The sequence below is a fragment of the Telmatherina bonti genome, assembly GCF_933228915.1.
Source record: "Telmatherina bonti genome assembly, chromosome: 3".
NCBI lineage: Eukaryota > Metazoa > Chordata > Actinopteri > Atheriniformes > Telmatherinidae > Telmatherina > Telmatherina bonti.
Window position 1 is genome coordinate 32,256,178 of NC_136621.1, and position 22,407 is coordinate 32,278,584.

At 36.4% G+C, this 22,407-nt stretch overlaps 1 protein-coding gene across 1 annotated transcript in view; it reads right to left on the reverse strand.

The window, feature by feature from the left end:
- Window positions 1–22,407, reverse strand: part of ctnna2 (catenin (cadherin-associated protein), alpha 2) — a 329,734-nt gene that overhangs the window by 268,078 nt on the left and 39,249 nt on the right. The window contains exons 3-4 of the mRNA XM_079238137.1: window positions 5,758–5,953; window positions 509–675 (exon numbers count right to left, since the gene is read on the reverse strand). Coding sequence (XP_079094263.1) covers window positions 509–675; window positions 5,758–5,953 — 363 coding nt within the window. The remainder of the gene's footprint in view (window positions 1–508; window positions 676–5,757; window positions 5,954–22,407) is intronic.

Consider the following 22,407-nt stretch of genomic DNA (forward strand, 5'->3'; position numbering starts at 1 on the left):
TGATGACAGAGCTTATGCAAGCTTCAGTTAAGCCCCTCTGTGAGCACCAAGAATACGGCTAGAAAAAAGAGGCAGTGCAGGCTCATTTGTGAAAAGGACAAACTGGGAGACAGAAGATGTCTGTAGGCATCACTTTGTCTCATTAAACCAAATGCATGACATTCCCTCTTAACATTTTGTATCTTCTCTTACAAAGCCCACAGTGCGTGTTAAAATAAGTAACCAAGAAATCTATGTTCTTTATATGACTACAATGAGTGTACATTGTACACATACATCACACCAGGACTCGTATGATGTATGTTCTCATGATTCTACTCCATGTCTCATTTATATTTTAACATAAATGAAATTTTGGAATTTTCTTTATTCTAAGTAGCAGTAATGCTGACTGCAACTACAAACAAACAGGAAGTACAGCCGTTAGACTACTCAGCAATCACATCACACAGGATCATACTCGAACAGGTTGGTAAACTCCTACAAGAAACACATCAGCTGTACTTACAATTTTGAGATGTGAAAGCAGCCTCATGACATCGGCCATGTCGGCGAGGATGAGCAGGCGTGTGACAGCAGACAGCAGGGCGCGAGCAGCCCTCACCATGGTACCCCGTTTAACGGAGGAACACGGGTCATCGGCAAACTCAGATGAAGCAATGCGCATCGTCTCTCCTGCAAAACAGAAGGAACCAAAGACAATGAGCAGAGCAGGCCATATCTGTATGTGTGAGTGTGCTTATATGCACATGTTGTGCTATTAACACAAAGGAGGAACAAAATGGTATTTAACTCTAATCCCAGTGGAGTGGTATATAACTTTACAGTATATCACCTCAGTTCTAAATAGTACTGTAAAGACAAATTATACAGAACAAGGGGCCTGTTACCATCTTCCTTTCATGTATTTCAGAGATATAGAAATGGGTAGCAAAGGAAACTAAAATTAATTTACTAGCAAACACGAGCTAAGTGCAGATTTGTCTTAGCAAAGTCAATGCAGGATTCTTAACAAGACTTGCTTGGATGACAAATCCAGCCTGTTCAGATATAAAGTATTCTCTGAAGGACCTAGTGCTATAATTGGTGGAATTTTGAAGGATGCTTCTTGTATGCCCTGTGTTCTCAAAGGCACTTCAGTGTGCGTGCCCAAAAAAGTTAGCAAAGAAAACGGACAGTGTCGGTCAAAACAAATATTTACATTACTGTTTGGCTTTGACCATTTTTGTTTTCACTGTAAAGTCGTTACCATATAAATGTGAATTATAAGCTGCAAGTGTAAACAGCTTGCAGATGGCCAGCTATGAAAATAATGTTTTGGTTTTTTTTGTTGTTTTATGTCACTAAGTAATTAAACCTCCAATAAGTAGTCTGTATTTCTCCATCAAAACAATAAATAAATATTCATTGTCACTTAACAGCTCTTATTTTGAATAACATAGTTGTAGTTTTTTGCCCTGAAACGATGCGAGAGGTTTAATGGACACTTGCAGATAAATTTAGAACGAGTGTAAACATATGGATGAGTGAATGTACATCATCTGTTCAAAACATAAAGGGAACACAGATTCATTTGCATGGAAAAAAAACTGTGTAAATCTGTTTCACCAGCTGTTTTCCAACTGGGACAGACAACAGAGACAAGACAGTCCCTATAAAGAAATGGTCCAGCAGGTGGTGGCCACAGACTGTTTGTGTCTTCATCCTTTGTGGTCATGTTTGCATTTTACCATTCCCCTTTACCACTAGGATATGGGATGGCATCTGCAACCCACAGAAGTGGCTCAAGTAGAGCAGTTTATCCAGGATGACACATCAATGTGTGCTGTGGCAAAAAGGTTTGTTTTGTCTCTTGGCACAGTGTTGAGAGCATGGAGGAGATACTAGGAGACAGGCCAATATACCAGGAGATGGGAGGGGGCCGTAGGAGGACAACAACCCAGTAGCGGGTCTGCTATACTTGTATAAGGAGTAGCAGCCTTACAAAACAGCCTGCCAGAATGACCCAGTGTGGCAACGGGTCAGTGATGGTCGGGGAGGCATATCCTTGGAGTGCCATACAGACTTCCACATTCTAGCCAGTGGTACTCTGACTGCCATTAGACACCAGGATTAGATCCCCAGAACCGTCGTCAGACCATCTTCTGCTGCTGTGACACCTGGGTTCTTTCTCATGCATGACATTGCTCAGTCTCAGTGTGTCAGGAGTTCCTGCATGACGAAGGCATTGATGCTATTGATGGGCCAACCGGTTTACCAGACCCAAATCCAACCCAACACCTCAGGGACTTCATGTCTCGTTTCACCCACTGCTGTCACGTCACACTACAGGCTGTCCAGGGGCTTACTGGTTCCTTGATCCAGGTCTGGGAGGAGATCCTTCAGGAGAACATCCATCGTCTCATGAAGAGCATGCCCAGATGTTGTGTATGGAGGTCAAATACACCACTGAACCTCATTTTAAATGGTCTAGAGGAATTTCCATAGAAGTTGTGTCAGTCTGTGATCTGATCTTTCTATTTTTATTATGAGTATGATTGTGAATCCAGACACCTGTGGGTCGATGATTTTCATTTCATTGACCATCCTCCCACAATGTAAAGAATAAACATTTGCAGCTCTCATTCATCAAACTTCAAGATATGTGATTAAAGTGTTTCTTTTATTTAAGCCGTGTAAAAACCCAAGAAGCGGTTTATACTATTCAGTTAACATAATGACTGAATATAATTTATAAAGACATGCTCTCTTAAAAGTATTCTCACATGCCTTCATGTGCAGAGATGACAATGATTTGAAAAAAATCTAGTGGCTAAACATTATTAGGATATATTTATTCTAATAAGAGAAACAACTGTGTTGTGTGAAATTATCTCTGCTCTTCACTTTCAACCTTATACAACTGCTAAAAATGTTTCAAATCTGGATACTGGGAAAAGTCTCCACAGCATACCACAAGTGTAAATAAATAATAAAATTATATGAGTAATAGGGGACAGGCAAAAGAAATGACATACAACAACTTTACTATTGTATCCAAAGCCATTCTTATAAAACTTGCTGAATAACTGAGGAGGGCAGTAAAATGTATAAAAACAAAACAGTTTAGATAACTTATTTAACCTCGTTTTTTTTTTTTTTTTTAGCTGTTCTTATTGAACAGAAATCATGCTAAAAGCAAGTGTTGTATCTAAAAGCACATTTTAGCTGATATCCCTGATAGTAAGGCAAATCGGTAGGACAAAGTTTTACATTTTCTTTCAGAACCTTTTCAGGGACTTTTTCAACAGCAGAATTGACAAAGACAACATATACTCAACCGCACAACATATACTCAACCGTTCAGTTTGGTGCTATGGAACAGTGAATAAGCCCCCTGATGTTATGAGAGGGCCTTACAATGGGTTCAGACAGCTGAGCAGAAAGCCTCCGAAAATACAGTTTAGTCACACGTGTGTGACAGAAATACATTTTAAGGATTTATTGTCCATGTGTAGCAGAGTGGTTTCAACTAGGAAAGAAAAAAAAAGAAAAAAAAACATAACCCGTCACATCTAAAACTCTGTGACAAGTCCATCAAACGGCTAACACAGTCAGACAGAAAACCATGACTGCTTACGCCCACACATATAGCGGATCTAGAATCACAAATTAACCTGACACACTTGACTTTGAACTGAGAAAGGAAAGTGGAGATCCTGTGAAAGTCTGGGTAAATGGAGTAGGAGTATGAAAATTCCACACAGCAAGGTCCCAAACGTCCACGGTGCCAAGCTTCCTTATAAATACTGACCGTAAATTGTTCATGTTGGGTCAGTAATGGAGTAGCAGTAACAGCTCTCTATTCATACCTAAAATTATGGAAATAGTTATATATTATGTGGTAATGAACAAAAGAAAATGCAGTTAACTCATCTTGCAAGTAGAAATACTAAAAACTGTGGAACAAGCTTACTAACAGAACCAGATGTCTGTCCAGGTCTTTGATGAGCTTGTTAAGGGTGAGAGTGAATTTTGACACTAGAATAAAAAAAGAAAAATCAAGAAGAGGAGGAGGGGAGTCACAAAGACGAAAGGTCTGATTAATGTCAGATAAAAAGTCTGATTTGAAGGCATGTTACACCCAACTATGGCTTCTATTTGGCAATTATTTGCAGCTACAGGTCTTTAAAAATGAGGAATTCTGCTAAAAATTATCTTCATGGCACATTCCAATTTGTAAAACGTCGACATGAATGGACACTGTTGGCCTGACTTGTTGAGCCAAGCAAAAAAGTGGAAAGTATAGAAGCAATTAAAAAAGGCTCATTAGTGATCCAAACATGCAGGAAAGCTGTCTGGCTTGTCATAGTGTTTGGAAAAGGTTAGACGATGCGATGCATTACCTTTTTATGTCCTTTTCTAGGGGTCAGAATGGGTAACCAAGTTAAATAATTAGCCATTTTCATAAGGCTGAGCCTTTAAAAACTTCAGTAAATCTCAATAAATACCTGGATTTTAAAACGTAACACTTTGCAGCTTAAAAGGACAAATAATCTAAATAGATTTGCTTTAGGTTAGCGCACTTAGCGTGTGGTGAGATTGATCCAGGGGTTCTTTTTAATGTCCGATTTGGTGATGACCTGTGTAGTAATAGTGTGGTCAACAGCACCATCAGATGCTGAAATGGCAGGATGAGGAATGAAGCTGCAACACAACATATGCTGAGCTTCATTGAACGTTTCTGCTGATGTTATTACCAACCAGGAAAGCTATTACAAACAAACATTTTATTCACGTACAGAAGAGGCTGACTGATGTGTTCTCAGTACAGAAGAAGGTCTAGAAAAGTACATACAACTGTGACATGACCCCATCCAGATAAGGAAAGGACAATATAAGTGCTAGCAAGGGGGTTATAGGGTAAAAGGCTCCATCTGTGCTGAAGTTTTAGTGTAAAAAAAAGTCCCATATGGTTGCTAATGAGTGTAATTATGTATAATGTCTTAAATTTCACCAAAGTTCCTTATCATCACAGTCAGCTGACACTTTAACGATGCATGACTTTGGGGTAAACAACTCCAGAGCTAGACTCAATCCATTCACATAGCTGCATGCATTAAGTAAAGCCAAAAGCTAATGGCTACACTAATCTATTAAATTGAGTAGATTTGCCGAGCCACTCTTAGCTCTACATCTGTTTAAATTTGTGTAGATTGTCCTGACAGCTACAATGCTGCTTTTCCCAAACTTTATAAACATGTCAGATACACACCCCATCCAGCCATTCATGCAAGTAGAATACTTCCACAGAAGGTGGTGTCAGGACAGCTTCTCATTTCAGTTTCAAGGACTGACCAAGCATATAAGATTGGGATGAATTTAACAAATGGAGAACCAAAAATACAGCACAGGCAGCAAGCAGAAGGCAACCTTTAACTGATGTTTATCTTTTCAGTGCCTAATTACAACAAGAGTTTATATAATGTTAATGCCTTTCTCCATCTATCTCCACTAAAATCCTAAATGTCATTAGATAGGACTGAATTATTAAAAATATTTTCAACTTAGTCACAGAAAGGCTCAACATGGACGTTTTTAATGAACTCATTATTTAAGAGTGAAAAAGGAAAGATGGCTGGGAGCAGTGGAGTGTATTTCTCAATCTCAATCCATTTCTCAAAGTAAAGGGACATTACACACTAATAAGCATCTGACCGGCGTCTGTTAACTATAGCAGCTCATGCTCTGCGTTTCTACAAGAATATGTCAAGTTACCTTGCTTACGAACATCCTCCACAGCAGCAATGAGCTCTTCTTTGAGGTCCTGACTGTCTTTGGCAATCTGATCGCCCTTTTCCAGAAAGTTCTGTGTGGCCTGCTCGACAGACACTGCCAGGACGTGCGCCTTCTTTGATCGTCCCTTCTTTTTACCGGAAGGCCCTTTGTTGCTGGTGTTCACCAGTGTCGTGACCTGGGAAATGAGAGAAAGCATTACAGGTCACTAAAAAACATGTAAAACATATCACTGTTCCAGTAACGGGTCTAATTGGACAATGGTGTGCTGATTTTCAGTTTTATGATGTAAAACCTGTGTACTGACAAGTAGAAATAAACTTATATGAGCTTTATTTACATGATTTGACTATCTGCAAATTCTTCAAGCTGTGACCGGCTCATTACATGAATTTTTTCCAGGTTGTAAACTAAAAGAGGACAAAAAAATGCCTAAATAATGTAATTACTTTAAAAAAAAAAAAAAAAAGAAAGAAAAAAAAAAAAAAAAAAACATACATGAATATGACAATGTAATAAATATTTTTGGATTTACCATCTGTACTTTATCACCATTAAAATATGACAGAAATAGTTTCTGAATAAAACTGATGCAATACCTGCACATCAACCTTTGAATTAGAATAAAAGACAATCTGCACTTATGCAACTCACAAAAAGCTTTTTTAACTTTCTGGTGGAATTTACAAAAAATGTAAAAATGTTCATGTAACACTGATACAGGCCATTTAAGTAGAATAACGTGATGCATTTCCTTCATTTCACACAATTTATAGAAACAAAATCTACAGCAACATGAAACTGTTAACATCTCAGTAACTTGTGTGTTTGGTGTTGGTCTGACCAGTATGATGAAGAGGACTGTTTAGATGCAGACTGGCTCTTAACCTGAACTTTTAGTTGTAGACTCGTGGTTCAGACACTTCTATGGGGTTTTAAATATTTCGAGGAGGTCAAATTAAATTGTAAAGGCTATGGTGGAGTTGACGTTTATTTTGGCATCATACAAAAGACCAATATTCCTAACATTTAAGTTATCTATTGGCATCACAAAATTATTGTGAATCACTATTCTTCTTGCAAAAAGAAATAAATTAAAACTATGTTAAACGGAGCTCTTCTGAACAGGCTACACTGCACAGAATTAATGTGATGCACAGGGATAAATATGTCATCTAACTGGAGCTAATATTTTACAGGAGTTTGTTTGGGAGATAATCTAATATCAAGCTTCTGGGACAATCAAGAAACATTTCTGTATTAGATTATGTATTGGACAATATGAATAATCAATATGTTTTATTTTCCTTTACTTGCAACAGTAATAACACGAATGAGAAAAACATGAATACAACAGGATGTTACTGATGTGTTATCCCATCCTATCCAAATTATGTCAACTTTCAAAAAATAAAGTTTCAAAGAAGTTGCAGGTCTAAACAAAAGTTATCCAAATCAAAAGCTAAATATATCAGATATATTCGGCATCGGGAGGCAATCAGAACGTCCACTGAGAAACTGTGGGTTGTGGCTTTAACAACAAAAATAGTAAGAAAACTGTTTAACCATCTGAAACACCATAATTAAAGTGCAACTGTTATAAACCCCTCTCCCCCCAAAGAAAGGAAAGTATAAATCAGATAAATCAGATAGAAAAATCTTTAAGATTAAATGCAATTACTAGAAAAAAATAAGTTTAATTTAAGCTCACTTTGTCTTTAGCACGGGTGATAAAATGGTGAAATATTGGCTAAAGACCAGTACCACTGTCTCTAGTCTGTATACTTCAGATTCAGTCTCGTGGCAGCTGTGTCAGGGTGGTGCGATATGATTGGGTTGTGGAGGATATAAGAGGCTTTCAGTCTGAAACCCTCTAAAAGCAAAGTTATGTTCTGCCAAGCCCACATTACTTTAAGCTTCTAGCGGGGAAAATAAACCTTAATGATGCATGCCCTCACTTGTGATGGATCTGAGAATAGTTGCACTTGTGAGATAAAGAGTTCCTTTTCAAGGTAGCTGTGTTTTCTTCAGAAACTAATTCATGCTATAAAATAATATCTTTGCAATCTATATTTTCAAACAATTACACTTCATACATCTAATCGACATCATCTCATCTGCTTCGCGTTAACATTTTTGCATTGGTACATTCATTCAAAGCAAACTTCACAGAACAACAACTCGAAAGGATAAACAAATCAGCTCAACCAAAAAAACAGTGTATGCCGACTGCCTACACAAACATTTTAGCTTGGCACTGCTTTCTTCTGTGGATCTATCTGCATCTTATTTTCTATCTGTAATTGTTGTATATATTTCTTTTATAACAGCATTGTGTTGAAAGGAAAACGAAGTGGAAATAATAAAAAAAGAGAAACATATGGATTCATGCAACAGCAATATCTGTCAAGTCTTAGTTTCAACCCAGAGAGAGGTGTATTTCCTGGCTCAGTGCTTAAATTGTCCTGACTTTGTCCTATTGACATTTCTTGAAGTTTTTTTGGGCTGCAACCTTTATGGACTGAAAGTGTTAACATCAGATAATAAAAGTGTGTATGCATGACAGAGCCTGAAAAGATTACCGTACCGTTTCCCACTTCTTTCCGATACAATACGGTGCATTCACACTTATGCTGTTTGGTCTGCATGAATCCATCATTACTATCAAAATAAATACTAAATGAATAATGAATAAAGTATTTACATACCAAGATATCTATCCATCTATTATTAAGTATGAATGAAATTAATAAGATGTTTTTGATATCAATACTGTCATCGTGTCTGACCATCAGTCTGGCTCTTTATTTTCGATAATAGGTAAACAACATACACTTACAGTGTCAACAAAAAACAATGACTTTTAATTTTCTCTAAGGAGTAAACTGTGATTTTAGAATTTTTGTCAACTCCACACAAACAATGACAAGAAATTGATTCAGATCCACAATATTGTCAAACCGCCATGGATTGTAAAACTACAGATCTGATCTAAAAATAAAAAAATTTAAAAAAAAGGAAAACAAAACACAATTTGATATAAAATCTCTGTAGATGTTCACATTAAGCCAGTGTTTCTCAATTCCAGTCCTCAGGATCCCCTGCCCTTGCATGTTTTAGAGATGACCCTGCTCCAAAACACCTGAGTCATATTACTGAACTTCCTCATTAAGTTCTTTACAGCCTGTTAATGAGCCTTTATTTCATTCATGTGTAGGATTGCCTCTAAAACAGCCAGGGGGGGGCTGAGGACCAGATTTGAGAAACACTGCATTTAGCCAACCAAGACTGCAAGAAAATAAGCACTGACTATTGTAATTTGATGCTTATAAATGAAATACAATGAAATATTTAACCTGAAAGAATTTCACCACATGAATAAACCAGGGAGGTAAATTTCCAATATCTGGCTTCTTAATGCGTTCGCATGACAACGTTCCCCCAACACTGATAGTAGAGCTGCTGCCAGCCTTCCTTTAAATCTTATCTTTTCATTAATACAGCTGAAAAGTATGTTGACTGTCTTATTTACACCACTGCAAATCACATGCTTTCTTTATTAAGCATGGCTCAATGCACACACAGAAAGCATGTTGCATAGTATACATATAAGGAGTTACTGGCTATTGATTCCTATCCCTTTTTTTTACTGTTATAGTACATGTATGAAAGTAACCGCACCAAATCATGCACTACCTTGGTGCGGATGAGCTCATATGCACTTTCAAGACTTCACCAGACTGGTTAATTTTCTTTTATGGAAACGACTACAGCTAGTAAGTCAAATAGGTATGTTTGACAAGTCTTGTATAAGTCATAGATCCATAGTTGCAACTTTTTTTGGTAGCCATGCAAGGCAAAAAGATGTATCAGGTTGCATCAATAGTTATTTTATAAACCACACTGTGACCAGTGAATATTATCAAATAAAACTGTGATGGTATTCCTTAAAATTCTGACTTTTAAGGTTTATTCAAATATGAATTTTGTCCCAGATTTGTAAAAATCTACTTTATAAAGTCCAGTCAGAAAAGGGATAGATAAGTGCAAACTTCCTTTTCATTTTTCAAACTATTTCCCCGTAAAAAAAAGGCCATATATGGACATGTAGTTCTGTGCTTATTTATTCCTAAACAGAGGCCATAGAATACTCACAAACAATGTAGCTGCTTTTGTCATTTAACTTTCCACAGGTGAAAGCTGATGGACATTTTGTTCTGCAACAATGCTTGAAAAGCTGGATGCATTAAATAACAACCATCTCACAGCAAGCACTGTGGCTGAATCAGTTTTGGTCCTCACCCTCATACAGATTTAACTGCAACATTTGTCAGTATATTCAGCAGTCTCTGTAGACACAGGCATCACTCAATATCCATACAGTGAGCTTTAATAAAGCTATAATAAAATCTAGATCTCATTAAAATGGATTCAAACTTTGAAAACTGCTGCAAGCTAAACAACTCAAGTTATCACTTTTTATATTTAGACCAAGAACATATATTGCTTTAAGCAAGTACGAAGAACAACATGGAGAAAAAGCCCTCGGCACAAGGGAAGGGAAAGAATACGACTCAGTGAAGGTGGTCATCTGCTCCTAAGGCTCTGAGGGTTTTAATGGAGCTGAGATAATCTACCAGTGTCTCTTAAATAAAGCTATTGGGTGGATGAAATAAATTACATGATACTGTATCCTGTTACCTGAGGTCAAAAACAGTTTCTGATTAGCAGAACTCTCCGAGATCGGCTGAGTTGTTTTTGAAGAAACAGGAAAACAAAACTTAAAGGACATCCAAAAAAGCATGAGCTCAGTTAAACGCTGAAAGATGAAGCAAGGAAGTCGGATTTAACAAACATCCCTGAAGATGACAAAGGTGCTGAGGACAGCAGTGCTTTTGTTTCAGGTTTAATGAATTTGCATTTAGAGGTCTCGCGGCACGGCCCATTTCCACTATAGTTTAACACATTCACACACTCATCATAGGACAGACAAACAAGCATCTTCGCTTTGGAAAATGTTCCATACAAACAGCAAATAATTCCACAATGGAAAATAAAATAAATAAACAAACAAACAGGGGAAGGATGCTGCAATATAAAGCAATGGCTGTCTATGATCACTAGATTGGGGGAAAAAAAAAAAAAAACGGAAAATCTACCTTTTTTTTTTTACATTCCCAAAACACAAACCGCTGTCGTATGAAATCAACCGATAAATGGAACCATAAAGATTTGTTGCTCATGTCATGACTTCATCACAATAAATATATACTTTATTACCTGCTGAATGTATAAAATAAATTGGAGCACACAAAATAATCAAATGGATCCCTCAGGCAACTAAGCATTATGAATCGAGCCACACTAATGTTGCCAAAAGCATCCAAACAAAGTCAAAGACAAAACCAAAAAGCATATTCAGTGTCTGGGCGATGCAGCTTTGCCCTTTTCTGGCAACTGGTAGTTGGCCCTAGGCAAGCCTATCTACGAGGCATATTAACAGCACTGCTTGGGTTTTATGCTAAATGATATTGCAATTTATTCTATACAGCTGCAAGTCATTCCCACAGTCCCAACAACACCCACTCACAGACACAAGGTTCTCCACAAATATTACTTATATCTCTGGGATATTTATCATGACATTTCTTAATTAAAATACCAGAACTCACTTTGCACTTTTTTAAAAAGCAAAGAGAAAAAGTCTAAAAGGAATATGAAAAGAGGAAGTGACCTTTGGACTCACAAACATGCAAACTTGTTTCTAATGACCATAAACTCTTAAAAGTTCTATGACAGCATGAAAACTAAGATACAAATGTGTATTAGATGTGTATTTTCTGTTTAGATTTTAAGTGTTGAAGAGACATTTGTGATCCAGAATCAGTGGTGGGAGGTAAAAGCAGTAAGGTTTGAAAGAGTAGATGCAGGAAAACAAAGTGGATATTTTATTTATGGTTAATTACACAGAAAGACAAAGAGGAAATTAAAATGTGTGAACATTTGACAAAACAAAAAGGAGACCCACAGGGCAGCTTTTACACAATATGAGTAAACACTGCTTCCATGATGTGATACATTACATGCTAAGGGCAAAGTCCTAAATATAAACAGTAAACAAACAAAAACCTTGGTGGTTTTACTTCCATTTCCCTTTAATTAGAATAGATAAAAATCTGCTTCCCTTTTTCACACACATGGTTTTGAAAAAACAAGCTGACCCTGCTCACCATGGCATGAAAAAGCTTAAGCATGAATGGTGAAAGCTCTGCACATTATAAACATCTGAAATACGGTTTATCCTTGAGGTGACAAATTCTTTCACTATGTTTATGCAAAGAACGTGTTAGTGAAAAATGGAAACAATATACATGAATCACTTTTCAGTGCTTGTCTGTCTATCAGAAGCACCAGTGAGGTCCTTCAAATTCTGCTTCTTTAATTCCCAGGAAAAAAAAGATGCGGTTAATTAAAAATGTTTGTCTTTTGTTTTTGTTTTTTTTACATCATTGCAAATGAAGCACAAGGCAGACCTAATGTTTGGCACAATCAAAACAAAGAAAAAAAATTCAGGGCCAAAATAAGTTGTTTTTTTGTTGTTGTTTTTTTTTCACATAAACTGCTTCTGGGTGTGGAAGAATTGAGCGACTTTTACTGAGAGATGCCAGAAGTAAACACCTTAATAACTATACTAGGAAACAGCAACGGAAGGCCAATACATTTATGTTGTATGGAAAGTTCAAGGGGAAAAAAAACCCAGTAAATTCTTTAAACAAAATTATTTTCCATAGAAAATCAGCAAGAAAAGTATGTAGACAGCTGATTATTCTGTCAGTTTATACATCGACAGATGCACTTGAAGACTGACTGCACAGAGGAGACACAAAGTAATAACCACAAGAAGAGACACACATCCAAAGCCCACCCAGGCAAACGCAGTATTTGTACGAGATTCTATCTGAGCTTTGTGTAATATCAACTTGCAGCTCCTGGTTTTGTGTTCAAAATGCCTTTTTTTTTTAGCCTGAGAGGGACACTGTAAATCATTGAAATGGTAAATAACTCAGATTTTAGTTGTTTTGGGGTGCTCCAATATATATATATATATATATATATATATATATATACATATATATATATACATATATATATATATACATTTCTAGTTTTCTGAGCTTTGTACAGTTTCAGACATACGAGTGGCACCGTTTTTTATCACTTAAACATATTTGAGTTTTTCAGCACGCTCCACATTCATTTTCCATTTCGACGGAAACAATTGGTTTTCGACATACCATGTCATCTCGCCTGGAAAATACAAATATGGGTAAAGAGGTAGAGCTGGAAGGGGGGCCTGTGAGCGTCATGGTAGATGATTAACATCATGCAAACTCTAAGCTGCCTGTAGCTAAGAGCTTATCGAGCTAACCCATAGCAACAGGAGCTTACCAGCTAACGGAGGTAAGCAGGATAAAGCTAAACCGCAGTTGTTCTAAGTTCTTCTGACTTGAAGTGGGAGATTGGGTACCTATCAATCAAATCGACACCCCCTTAAATATGCAGACTTTTGAGATTAAATTACTTTTAAACGGAGGAGTTAGAAAAGAAAATCCCCTCCCAAAAGTTGTCATGAAGGTAAATCTGACCTATTAAACTGAAAATGTTTTTTTTTTTACCAGGCTGTAAACATGTTTATTTCTGCTGTGAAGCTGGCCTTTTTAACATGGGAGTCTATGGGGGATTCGCTCTGTTTTGCAGCCATCCCCTAGCGGCTGAACAGGGAACTGCATTTTCATACACTTCCACATAGGCTTAATTTTTAACCGCCGAAGGTTGCCGCTTGGTTTTAGAGAGGTTTTTATTTTTCTTTGAAATTTTAGTGACGTCACGGGAGAGGAACTCAGTGATTGGTCATCTTCTCTAGGTTGTGCACGTTCACAAGAAGAAAGCCACACCCACCTTCACTGCTCAGTATAACTACTCCAAGCAGTTGACCAATCAGACGCAGCCTGCAGGCAGGACATAGGGCAGAACTTTCTCTGTTTGCTTGTTTCTGTCAGAGGCTGATCTGAGAGGATCCAGAAAAAAATGAATGAAGGGCTTTGTGGAAAATGCTTTATTATTTTTTGCTCTTCTGGACTTACATAATAAAATAGATTGAAATGTGCATAATAGAGCCACTTTAATAGAGGAAAGCCTTTCTTCCATTAAAGAGTGGGACATTCATATGTTCTGCTATCCTTTATACCGTCTGAGCTCAAGCAGGTAAAAGCTGGCACTGGATGCTCATACTGCTGCTGCAGTACTACAACTAACATCTCCTTCAGACATGAGGAGTAGTTGTGCGGCCTGTCCTCCCATTTTATTGCTGATCAATAGTTTTAAATGCCATGCAGCCCTTCCTCTACAGTACACTGACCAGTGGACTCTCCAGTAAGTAGTAAATCCCCATGGCTTTGCGCAGCCATTCAATTTTCCGCCTTCACGCTGTGAGACTCACATTTATTGGATGAGTGATGATTTAACTCTTGATGATTAGGGAGGGTGTCTGCATGTTTATGCATGGTCATGTGTACACATTCAGAGCTCCGAAGAGACACTAGCTGCTACATTCTGTTAGTGATATACAGTATGTAAGAACCCTTATTAAATAACTGATAAAGCCATTTCCACCAACTGTGAATCGTGAATCACGTGCAGAAGCTGGGAGGGGGGGGGGGAGCAAGAGGAAACCCTTACCATTTTACTAAACTGATGAGTAAGCCACCTAATTGCAACGAAAAATGCAGTAACATGGTAGCACGAGGCAGCTGCTGTGATGACTTTAGGCCATGTAACAACTGCATAATTACCAAGTCTGTTCCTATACCATCAGATCAGAAACACATGTGATTACACTGTGTATAAAACATATGGCTCACCTGCTAGAAAGAGCACCACAGGGTTAAATCCTGCTGAGCTTCAGATAACCCCTCAAAAACCCCTTACAAGCTTTGCTCACTTTCTGTATCATTCCTTAAAATATCTCTTGATGTTAACAGGGGCTGAAGTGCAAAGCAGGGGGGGATTAGTGCACATTAAAACTGGTTTCTGAATAGGGTCTTGGTGGCAAAAAGGATTGGTTTAAGCTGGAAGTGTCACACTGCAAACTTGCCAAGCTCTGACATTGTCAACTTTGTGGTGTAAACTTTCTTCAATTATAGCCACAAAAAACACACACATGGTAAAGCTGTCATTTTGTGGCGTGTTGTATGTATATGTGTGTGTGTGTGTGTGTGTGTGTATTATATATATATATATATATATATATATATATATATATATATATATATAATTCAAAATTTATTTTGATAGAGTATTAATTTTTCTGGCATTTTCTAACATTTTCCAACTATCATCTGACATTTTTACAACAGGAAATAAATCAGAGTCAGTTGATGTTAAAGTCATACCTGTGTTTTGTTCATATAACAGACAGGAATATTTCATATTATATTATTCATACATACATACATTATTCATATTATTCACATTATTCATATTATTTTACGTACATATTATATATTTATAAACACATACAACCACATACATTTAGCACCATAAGTCAACATGGCAGACTTTTAGTTTCCTCATAATATTTCCTCATTAGTAACCTTTTAGCTCATGTCTGTTTTATCCTCCCACTCATTCTCAAGGCAACTATCTTTCCTATCCAGCACATCACTTCTTCTTTATATCGAGATATTTTTATGCATTGTTGATGAAGAGTTGGACAATGAATCCTAGCAACAGTTTTCGGCAGAACAGCTTGATGTTTTATGCATTTGAAACAGTCCATAAATAGCTCCATTTTTCCAAAAGCAGCTGCAAAGTTAATCTATCGATAGCACCACATTGTAAGTTCTGTCGGCAGAAAATCTTTTAGATGAAAAATGATACGTCCTTGAAAACCTAATGCAAGACAAACTGTGCCAATGCAAGAAAGAGGCTTTTAAAATCAATGTGTCCAGGCCTCAACAAAAAAATACTGCAAAACTGCCAGCATTTTATATCGAAAATTTTCTACCTTAACTAAGGAAATGAAAAGAAAAACCAAGGCGTAAAGCATCTGCAATGAGTTACATACAAAATACTGCACAGTTCTTATTTCACTTGGATTTAGATTTCAGATGACATGCCCTGAGGATCCCACATAATCTTCATAACAAATAGAAAAATTCATGCTATCCAAACCACTGCCAACTTCAAAGAAAAACCACACAAACCACACAAATGTGCTGTCAAATCACATCCATAAAAGGATGTCAAGTGTGAGGTATGGTCACAAAAATAAGTGTCAAAGTAAAGGGGTTTTGAGGACAACGTCAGTATGATAAGGTTTGGTCGAGTCAGTATTTAAAGAAGATCTTGTGACAGGCGTGTTTGGTCCTTATTCTCACACCATATTCAGTATTTGTTCATGTTAGCGTCACAGCATCTTCAACACATTTTCAATCTGTTTTGACAAGTAAATGTTTTTCTTTTTTCTTTTTTTGTTATCATGGGTAGTAGGGGTAGGAAAATCTAGTCGAAAAATCGAAAAGCGGGATTTTTTGCTTGACAATTTTGAAATGGATTTTTTTTTTGTTAAAAAAAATAGCCTTTACTTACAAAAATTGTGTCATTTTTATTGTTTTTATTGATCTTTTTACCTTTCTTCTTGGGCATTATAGCAGCAGAATGATGGTCTGGCTACTCTGTCTTTTTTTTTTCCTTATTGAAATTAAGAAAAATGACATGCAAAAAAAAGTGGGGTTTTTTTTCTGTTTTTATTCTACAAAAATATGCAATATTGATGAATTGTGGGAATCACAATTTAAATCGAATCGGCACCCAAATAATCAGAATTAAATAGAATTGGGACAAAAGCAGACCGTCACAGCCCTAATATGTCGGTGTATTATTCCACTATGAAAATGATTAAGCAGACACAGTGATATAATATACAGATTAAATATTTTTTATGACTAACAGACCATTAAAATTGTATTTAATTCAGTACATTAAACCCTTTCATGCATGAATCATTAACAGTGGAGCACTATTTACATTATTTTCCTTCAGATATATACAGTCATGCTTTTTTTGTTTCAGTTACATTTATTTTTGTATATTCTGCGTTATCCAGATATTTACTAACCTGGATGTAAATAACTTTAAAATCAGTTGTGCTGACTAATTACTTATGAACTGTGGAACAGGTACCTACCCATTACAGCCATACAGTGTTAATATGATATGTGGTAATGACTGAATCATGTCATCATCATATGACCACTTGCTGTGAAGTTGCATCACAATTCCAAACTTCATCACAGATTAATTTCCAATAAATGCTTCAAATGAAGTGAAAAACCATCTGGATAGAAACAGAAGTGTTGAAGCATCTGAGACTAGTGTCCATATATATGTGGAAAAATATGAAAAAGCACAAACAAAAACTGTATTAAGAGCACACTGTCACACAGAAAGAACACAACCAAAAGCCAAGATCAGATTTTAATATTCTATGCTGGGTCTGTGTGGGAGTGTAGCTGTTTATTCAGCTAAAAACTTCCAATGAAAAGGTGGGAGTTGCCTTTGAGATTTCTCGGAAACAAATGTTAAACAGTGAAAGTATTGATTACTGTAGAAAATGTGGAATTAGTCGTCCATATTGCAATTTATCATGCAATCACTACTGGTACAGGAAAGTAGCAGACCCCAAAATAAAGAAAAAAACTTACATACTTACATACTTTTAAACAGATTGAGCCATTGCTGGCAGGATTAAATGCTGCTTCAAACTATTTGCAGGCTTTAATGCAAATGTCTTGTAAAGTCTGTAGATGTCCTGTTTTCCACATTATATGTTGAAAAAAAGATTACATTAAAGTAAAGCAAAATATATTTTGAATCAGGACTTATTTTAATTATTCAGTCTGTACTGCACTAAGTAAATTTGTACTATGATGATATGCCATATGTGATGCAACATGCTGCAGAATTTATGCAACAGATTAGGAGAAATCACATAACTCTGTCTCTGAAAATATATCCAATAAAGTTAGACTCACTTTGAAGAAAAGCTGTTTTACCAAAGTAGATGAGTGCCTCAGCTCAGACTCAGTTATTCATGAAAATGAACTTTCTTGTCGACTTGTCTTATTTTGCTAAATAATATAGTGTTGATCATGTTCAATCATGTATATGTAGTCAGTGGACAGCTACCTGGAGAAGTAAGACAAAAAGCATCTGAGAGTTTTACAATATGCTGAAGGATTGCAAACAAGCACAATCCATGAGATCACATTACATGCCAAATATGCAAAGTCTTAGACTGCCTGCTACAACTGCATGATGTCAGTCTTCTCAGTTTGCAGCATTAAGCTCATCAGGTAAAACTGACTTTGTGTTGGTTCATAAAATACAGAACAAAACATAAAAACCTGAAATGCTGACTATGGACTCCCTAAAACGGCTCCCATTCTATGAACTCATCAATTTCAGTCATCCTCTTCCTCATTAAGGCTCAAATTTATAATTAATTTCCATCTGCCAAAAACTGTGATGGTGTAGTCAAAAAGTACAATGTGATTGTATTTAAGATGTGTTTTGATGTGTTAGTGCCTGTGGGAATGAACATCGTCGTCTTTGCACCTGATGCTTTTGTGTGAGATTCTCAAAGCACAAAATGCTGAGAGCAGTATTATATAACTGAGCCACTTACACACTCATTTATAAAACTGGCAGGAATGGAGGGTGTGTGGAGAAAGAGTTTTCCAGTCAAGTAGGTTTATTCAGAATGGGAGAGTTTCTTTTTTTTTTTTTTAAAGTGACAGAAAGAAGTAACAGACAACTTGGAATATTTTACTATAGTTATAAAAAGGGATGTTCAATTTTGGCTTTTTTGCCAATATCCAATACAATGATTTTGTCCAACTCTTAATTTCCGATACCGATAAACAGATATTTTCCGGAGCAAGTTGTGCCAACCAAACAAAAATATCTGGAAAACTATGCATGACATTGCTTATATTTTGTAATATTAAGGAAAAGGAGATTTAGTTGTCAAGTTTGACATAAAATATGTGCATGTTGTGTAAAAAGTTGTAATGATATAAAAATTAAAACCAATGCAGATAATTTCTGAGTATGTGTTTTAATCTCAATATCAGCTGATAATATCAGTATGGCAATAAAAATGTATATCTCTAGTTATAAAATAACTAGTATATACGAGGCTTGGAAATAAAATTTAAAAAAGAAAAAATCAAATATCAGGATTTTTTTTTTTTTTTAATGAATAAAAATAATCCCTGATATTTTTTTTGTCATTTTTATAGTTTTTATTGATCATTTTACTTGTCTTCTTTGGCATCATAGCAGCAGAATGATGGTCTGGCTATTGTGTTGTTTTTGCTAAATTGAAATCAAGGAAAATAACTAGCAAAAAATTTTTTAAAAAGATTTTTTGTTTTTAGTCTACAAAAAGTAGCCATTTTGAAGAATTTTGAGAATCGCAATTTAAATTAAATCGGCACCCAAAAAATTGGAATAACATCAAATTAAGGGAAAACGCATATCGTCACAGCCCTACTATATACTATATATACCTAATATAAGAAACAATTGTGCTTTTATTATTTTATATAATTATTTCTTATATAGCAAATTTGCAGTCTGACATCTTCTGATTCTTTGACAAGAGAGGTTTGTTTTGTGTGTGTGTGTGTGTGTGTGTTTCTTTTTTTTTTTTTTTTACTTTGTTGTTGTTTGCTTGTTTAATTAGCCCCATAATCGTTTTAACTCTTCTAAATTAAACATTTCAGTTTTAAGCTGATATGGCTTTTATTGAAGGAGAGCAAAAAATATGTCATCTGTGCTGGAACTGATGCTGATTATCAACATGTTTGTTTATTTCTTCCTCCATGCTGATTTGTGCATCTGCCAGTGGATTGCTCTGGGCATTTTTGTAGTGGGCTGGTTTTGCTGGTATTTAAATCTCTCCTGCATAACTGGACTCTCCCATCAAGGCTGCTAACGATTCAAAAGTCCACACTAATTTGTTGAGCTGAGTAACTCTGGACCAAGTCTGGATTTCACAAACAACCGACCGCTTCATGTAAGATAAAAAAGATCAATATCACCTGATGACAAACTATCTTAAAAAATCCATCATCATCTCACATTTTGCATTCATACAGATAGATGGTGCACTGCTGTAAGTAAAAGTTTTCAGATCTCCTACTGTAATTATGTAGCCTCATTTATATGGATTGCACAAATCTGGGGAACCCATGGAAAAAGAATGTATTACAATATTTATACTTGGCTAATACATAATGTAGATACTCCAAGTTTTCTTCATTTACCAAAACCTCTTCTCATAAAAGTAACACCATTGCTGAATATATTTTTAAAAAATAGGAGGCGAATGAAAAATCTTTGCCAACAAACAGCATCTTCTCTGGGGCACTGCACTAATTCCCAAATGAAGGCACTGTGTTGGAACAATCCCCTGGTGTTTAGATCATATCCTAATGCTCTATAAAAGCTGCAGTGCCAAAAAGGATTGTCTCCATTTCATATGTTTTTACTTTTGCTTTCTTCATAATATTACATGTAAAAAAGAAATTTGAGTCATGCAACACCTGTACAAGAGTAGCAAAGGACATTTTAGTATGTGAAGGAGTCCCATTGCTGGCTTTTCGGGATACTGAAGCATTGCTAACAGTATTACCAATGATTCATTTCTAAATTTGGATCTCTGATTATATCAAGAGAGAAAGAGCAGTTAACATTTAAACTCTCTCTTTTAAACGGAAAATGGTCTAGTTTCTCTGGCTATCTTTCCTGATGTGGTATGTTTTCTACAGCAGGAAGCCTGCACCTGTGCATAGCTGCAGTTCTGGACCCTGGGGCAGCAAAATGCTGAAAACACAAAGTGTCAGAAGAGCAGCCCAAAGACAGATGAAAGTGTTTTATAAGACCCAGTACTGACCTCTAGGCACTGATAAAAAGGACATAAGCTATGTGAGGCACTCAGCAGAAAGACGGAACTGCCATCGTATCAATCTGTTATTTTGTTCTGAAGTCGTAACCAGATTAAATGACGACTTATTGGACGTTTTAATTCACCTGTTTTTATGAAGAGGCCAACTGGATTGAGAGAGGTGATTTTATAACAAAGTCATGCCTTTGGTAAAAAAGACAGAAACTCACTGCATAATGACTTCAAAGGACACGAGGAAAATACAGCTCACAGCAACAGTTCCCAAGAGAAAACGGACTTACAGCAAATACATGTTAAAATGAATTAGAAGCCACTTTGGCAGCATTTATAGCTACAAGCCTTCTTGAGATGATTGCAGTAGCTTTGAACACTTTATCTTTGGAAGTTATTCATGAATTATATATTTGAAAACTTTAACCAGGCTGTGAGAATCACTGCACAGATCTGTCCCGGAGATACAGTCCGACAATGCCATGTTTCAGGTTCGGACTCTAGCTGCATCGCTCCCAGACTTTGGCAAAGTTTGTGATAGGCACCGCTCTTTGGAACACTTAATAATCATTTGTTGACAGAAAATTGTTGACCTCAGTCTGGCGACTCTGGAAAAGCTTTTTTTTTTTTCAGAATAAAATTGTATATTGTACATTCATCTGTCTAATGTCTAAAAATACCCCCACAAACTGATTCTAAAACCAATGTCTTCACGGTGAGTAGGGCTGGGCGATATGACCTTTTAGTAATATCCTGATATTTTTATGGTATGTCACGATATGCGATATACATCTCAATATTTACCTTAGCCTTGAATTAATGCTTTGGTGCATACAATCACATCAGTACGATGATTTTATGTCTCCATTAAAACATAATTGTTCATACTGCATTAAGATATGCTGATTTTAAACATTCATGCCAAAAGGATGAAATTGTAACGAAGCAAACTGATCAAAACCGTGTTTATTGAACAGTTAAAGCAGTGGCAGAAACATGTCATTTTAAAACAACATAAAGTGACTTTGCATGATGTAATAAATGCAACGTATGAAAATGGGTGCTCTAGGGGGGGACTTTTCAAATGATTAACTATTATAAGGCTTTGCTTTTTGGATACGTTTTTGAGTTGCCGTGCATTTTTTTTTTTTAATCGCAGAGTTTAGCATAGAAATCAGTCCTATAATACAGGCAGAATGTCCTCATATCGTCTCCAATAATCGGCTTCAGCCAGTTTTTAATTCAGGATTTGATTCCCACTCCTTTCTGTACTTTCTAGAGACATGACGAGCTAGATAAATATTTAGCTTGTGTCACACACACAGTGGATGAGGTGAGTACGTGACAGAGGCTGTGAATGTAATCAAATAGAATTAATTATTTTGCGTGACATGAAAAACTTTGCAATTTACATGCCACTCTGTAATCCAGAGCGGGATTAGTGATGGATTTGGCTGTTCATTCTTACTGTAGGTGGAGTCGTGCAGGTGTCCTCTCTGCTCCTCTGACTGGCTGCAGCTGCAGCCGGAGCGGCTGAGTGCTTTAGGACGGGGAAAGACTCTCGTTCGTAACAATAACTTTACAATATGCGCTTTAAAGTCAGTCGC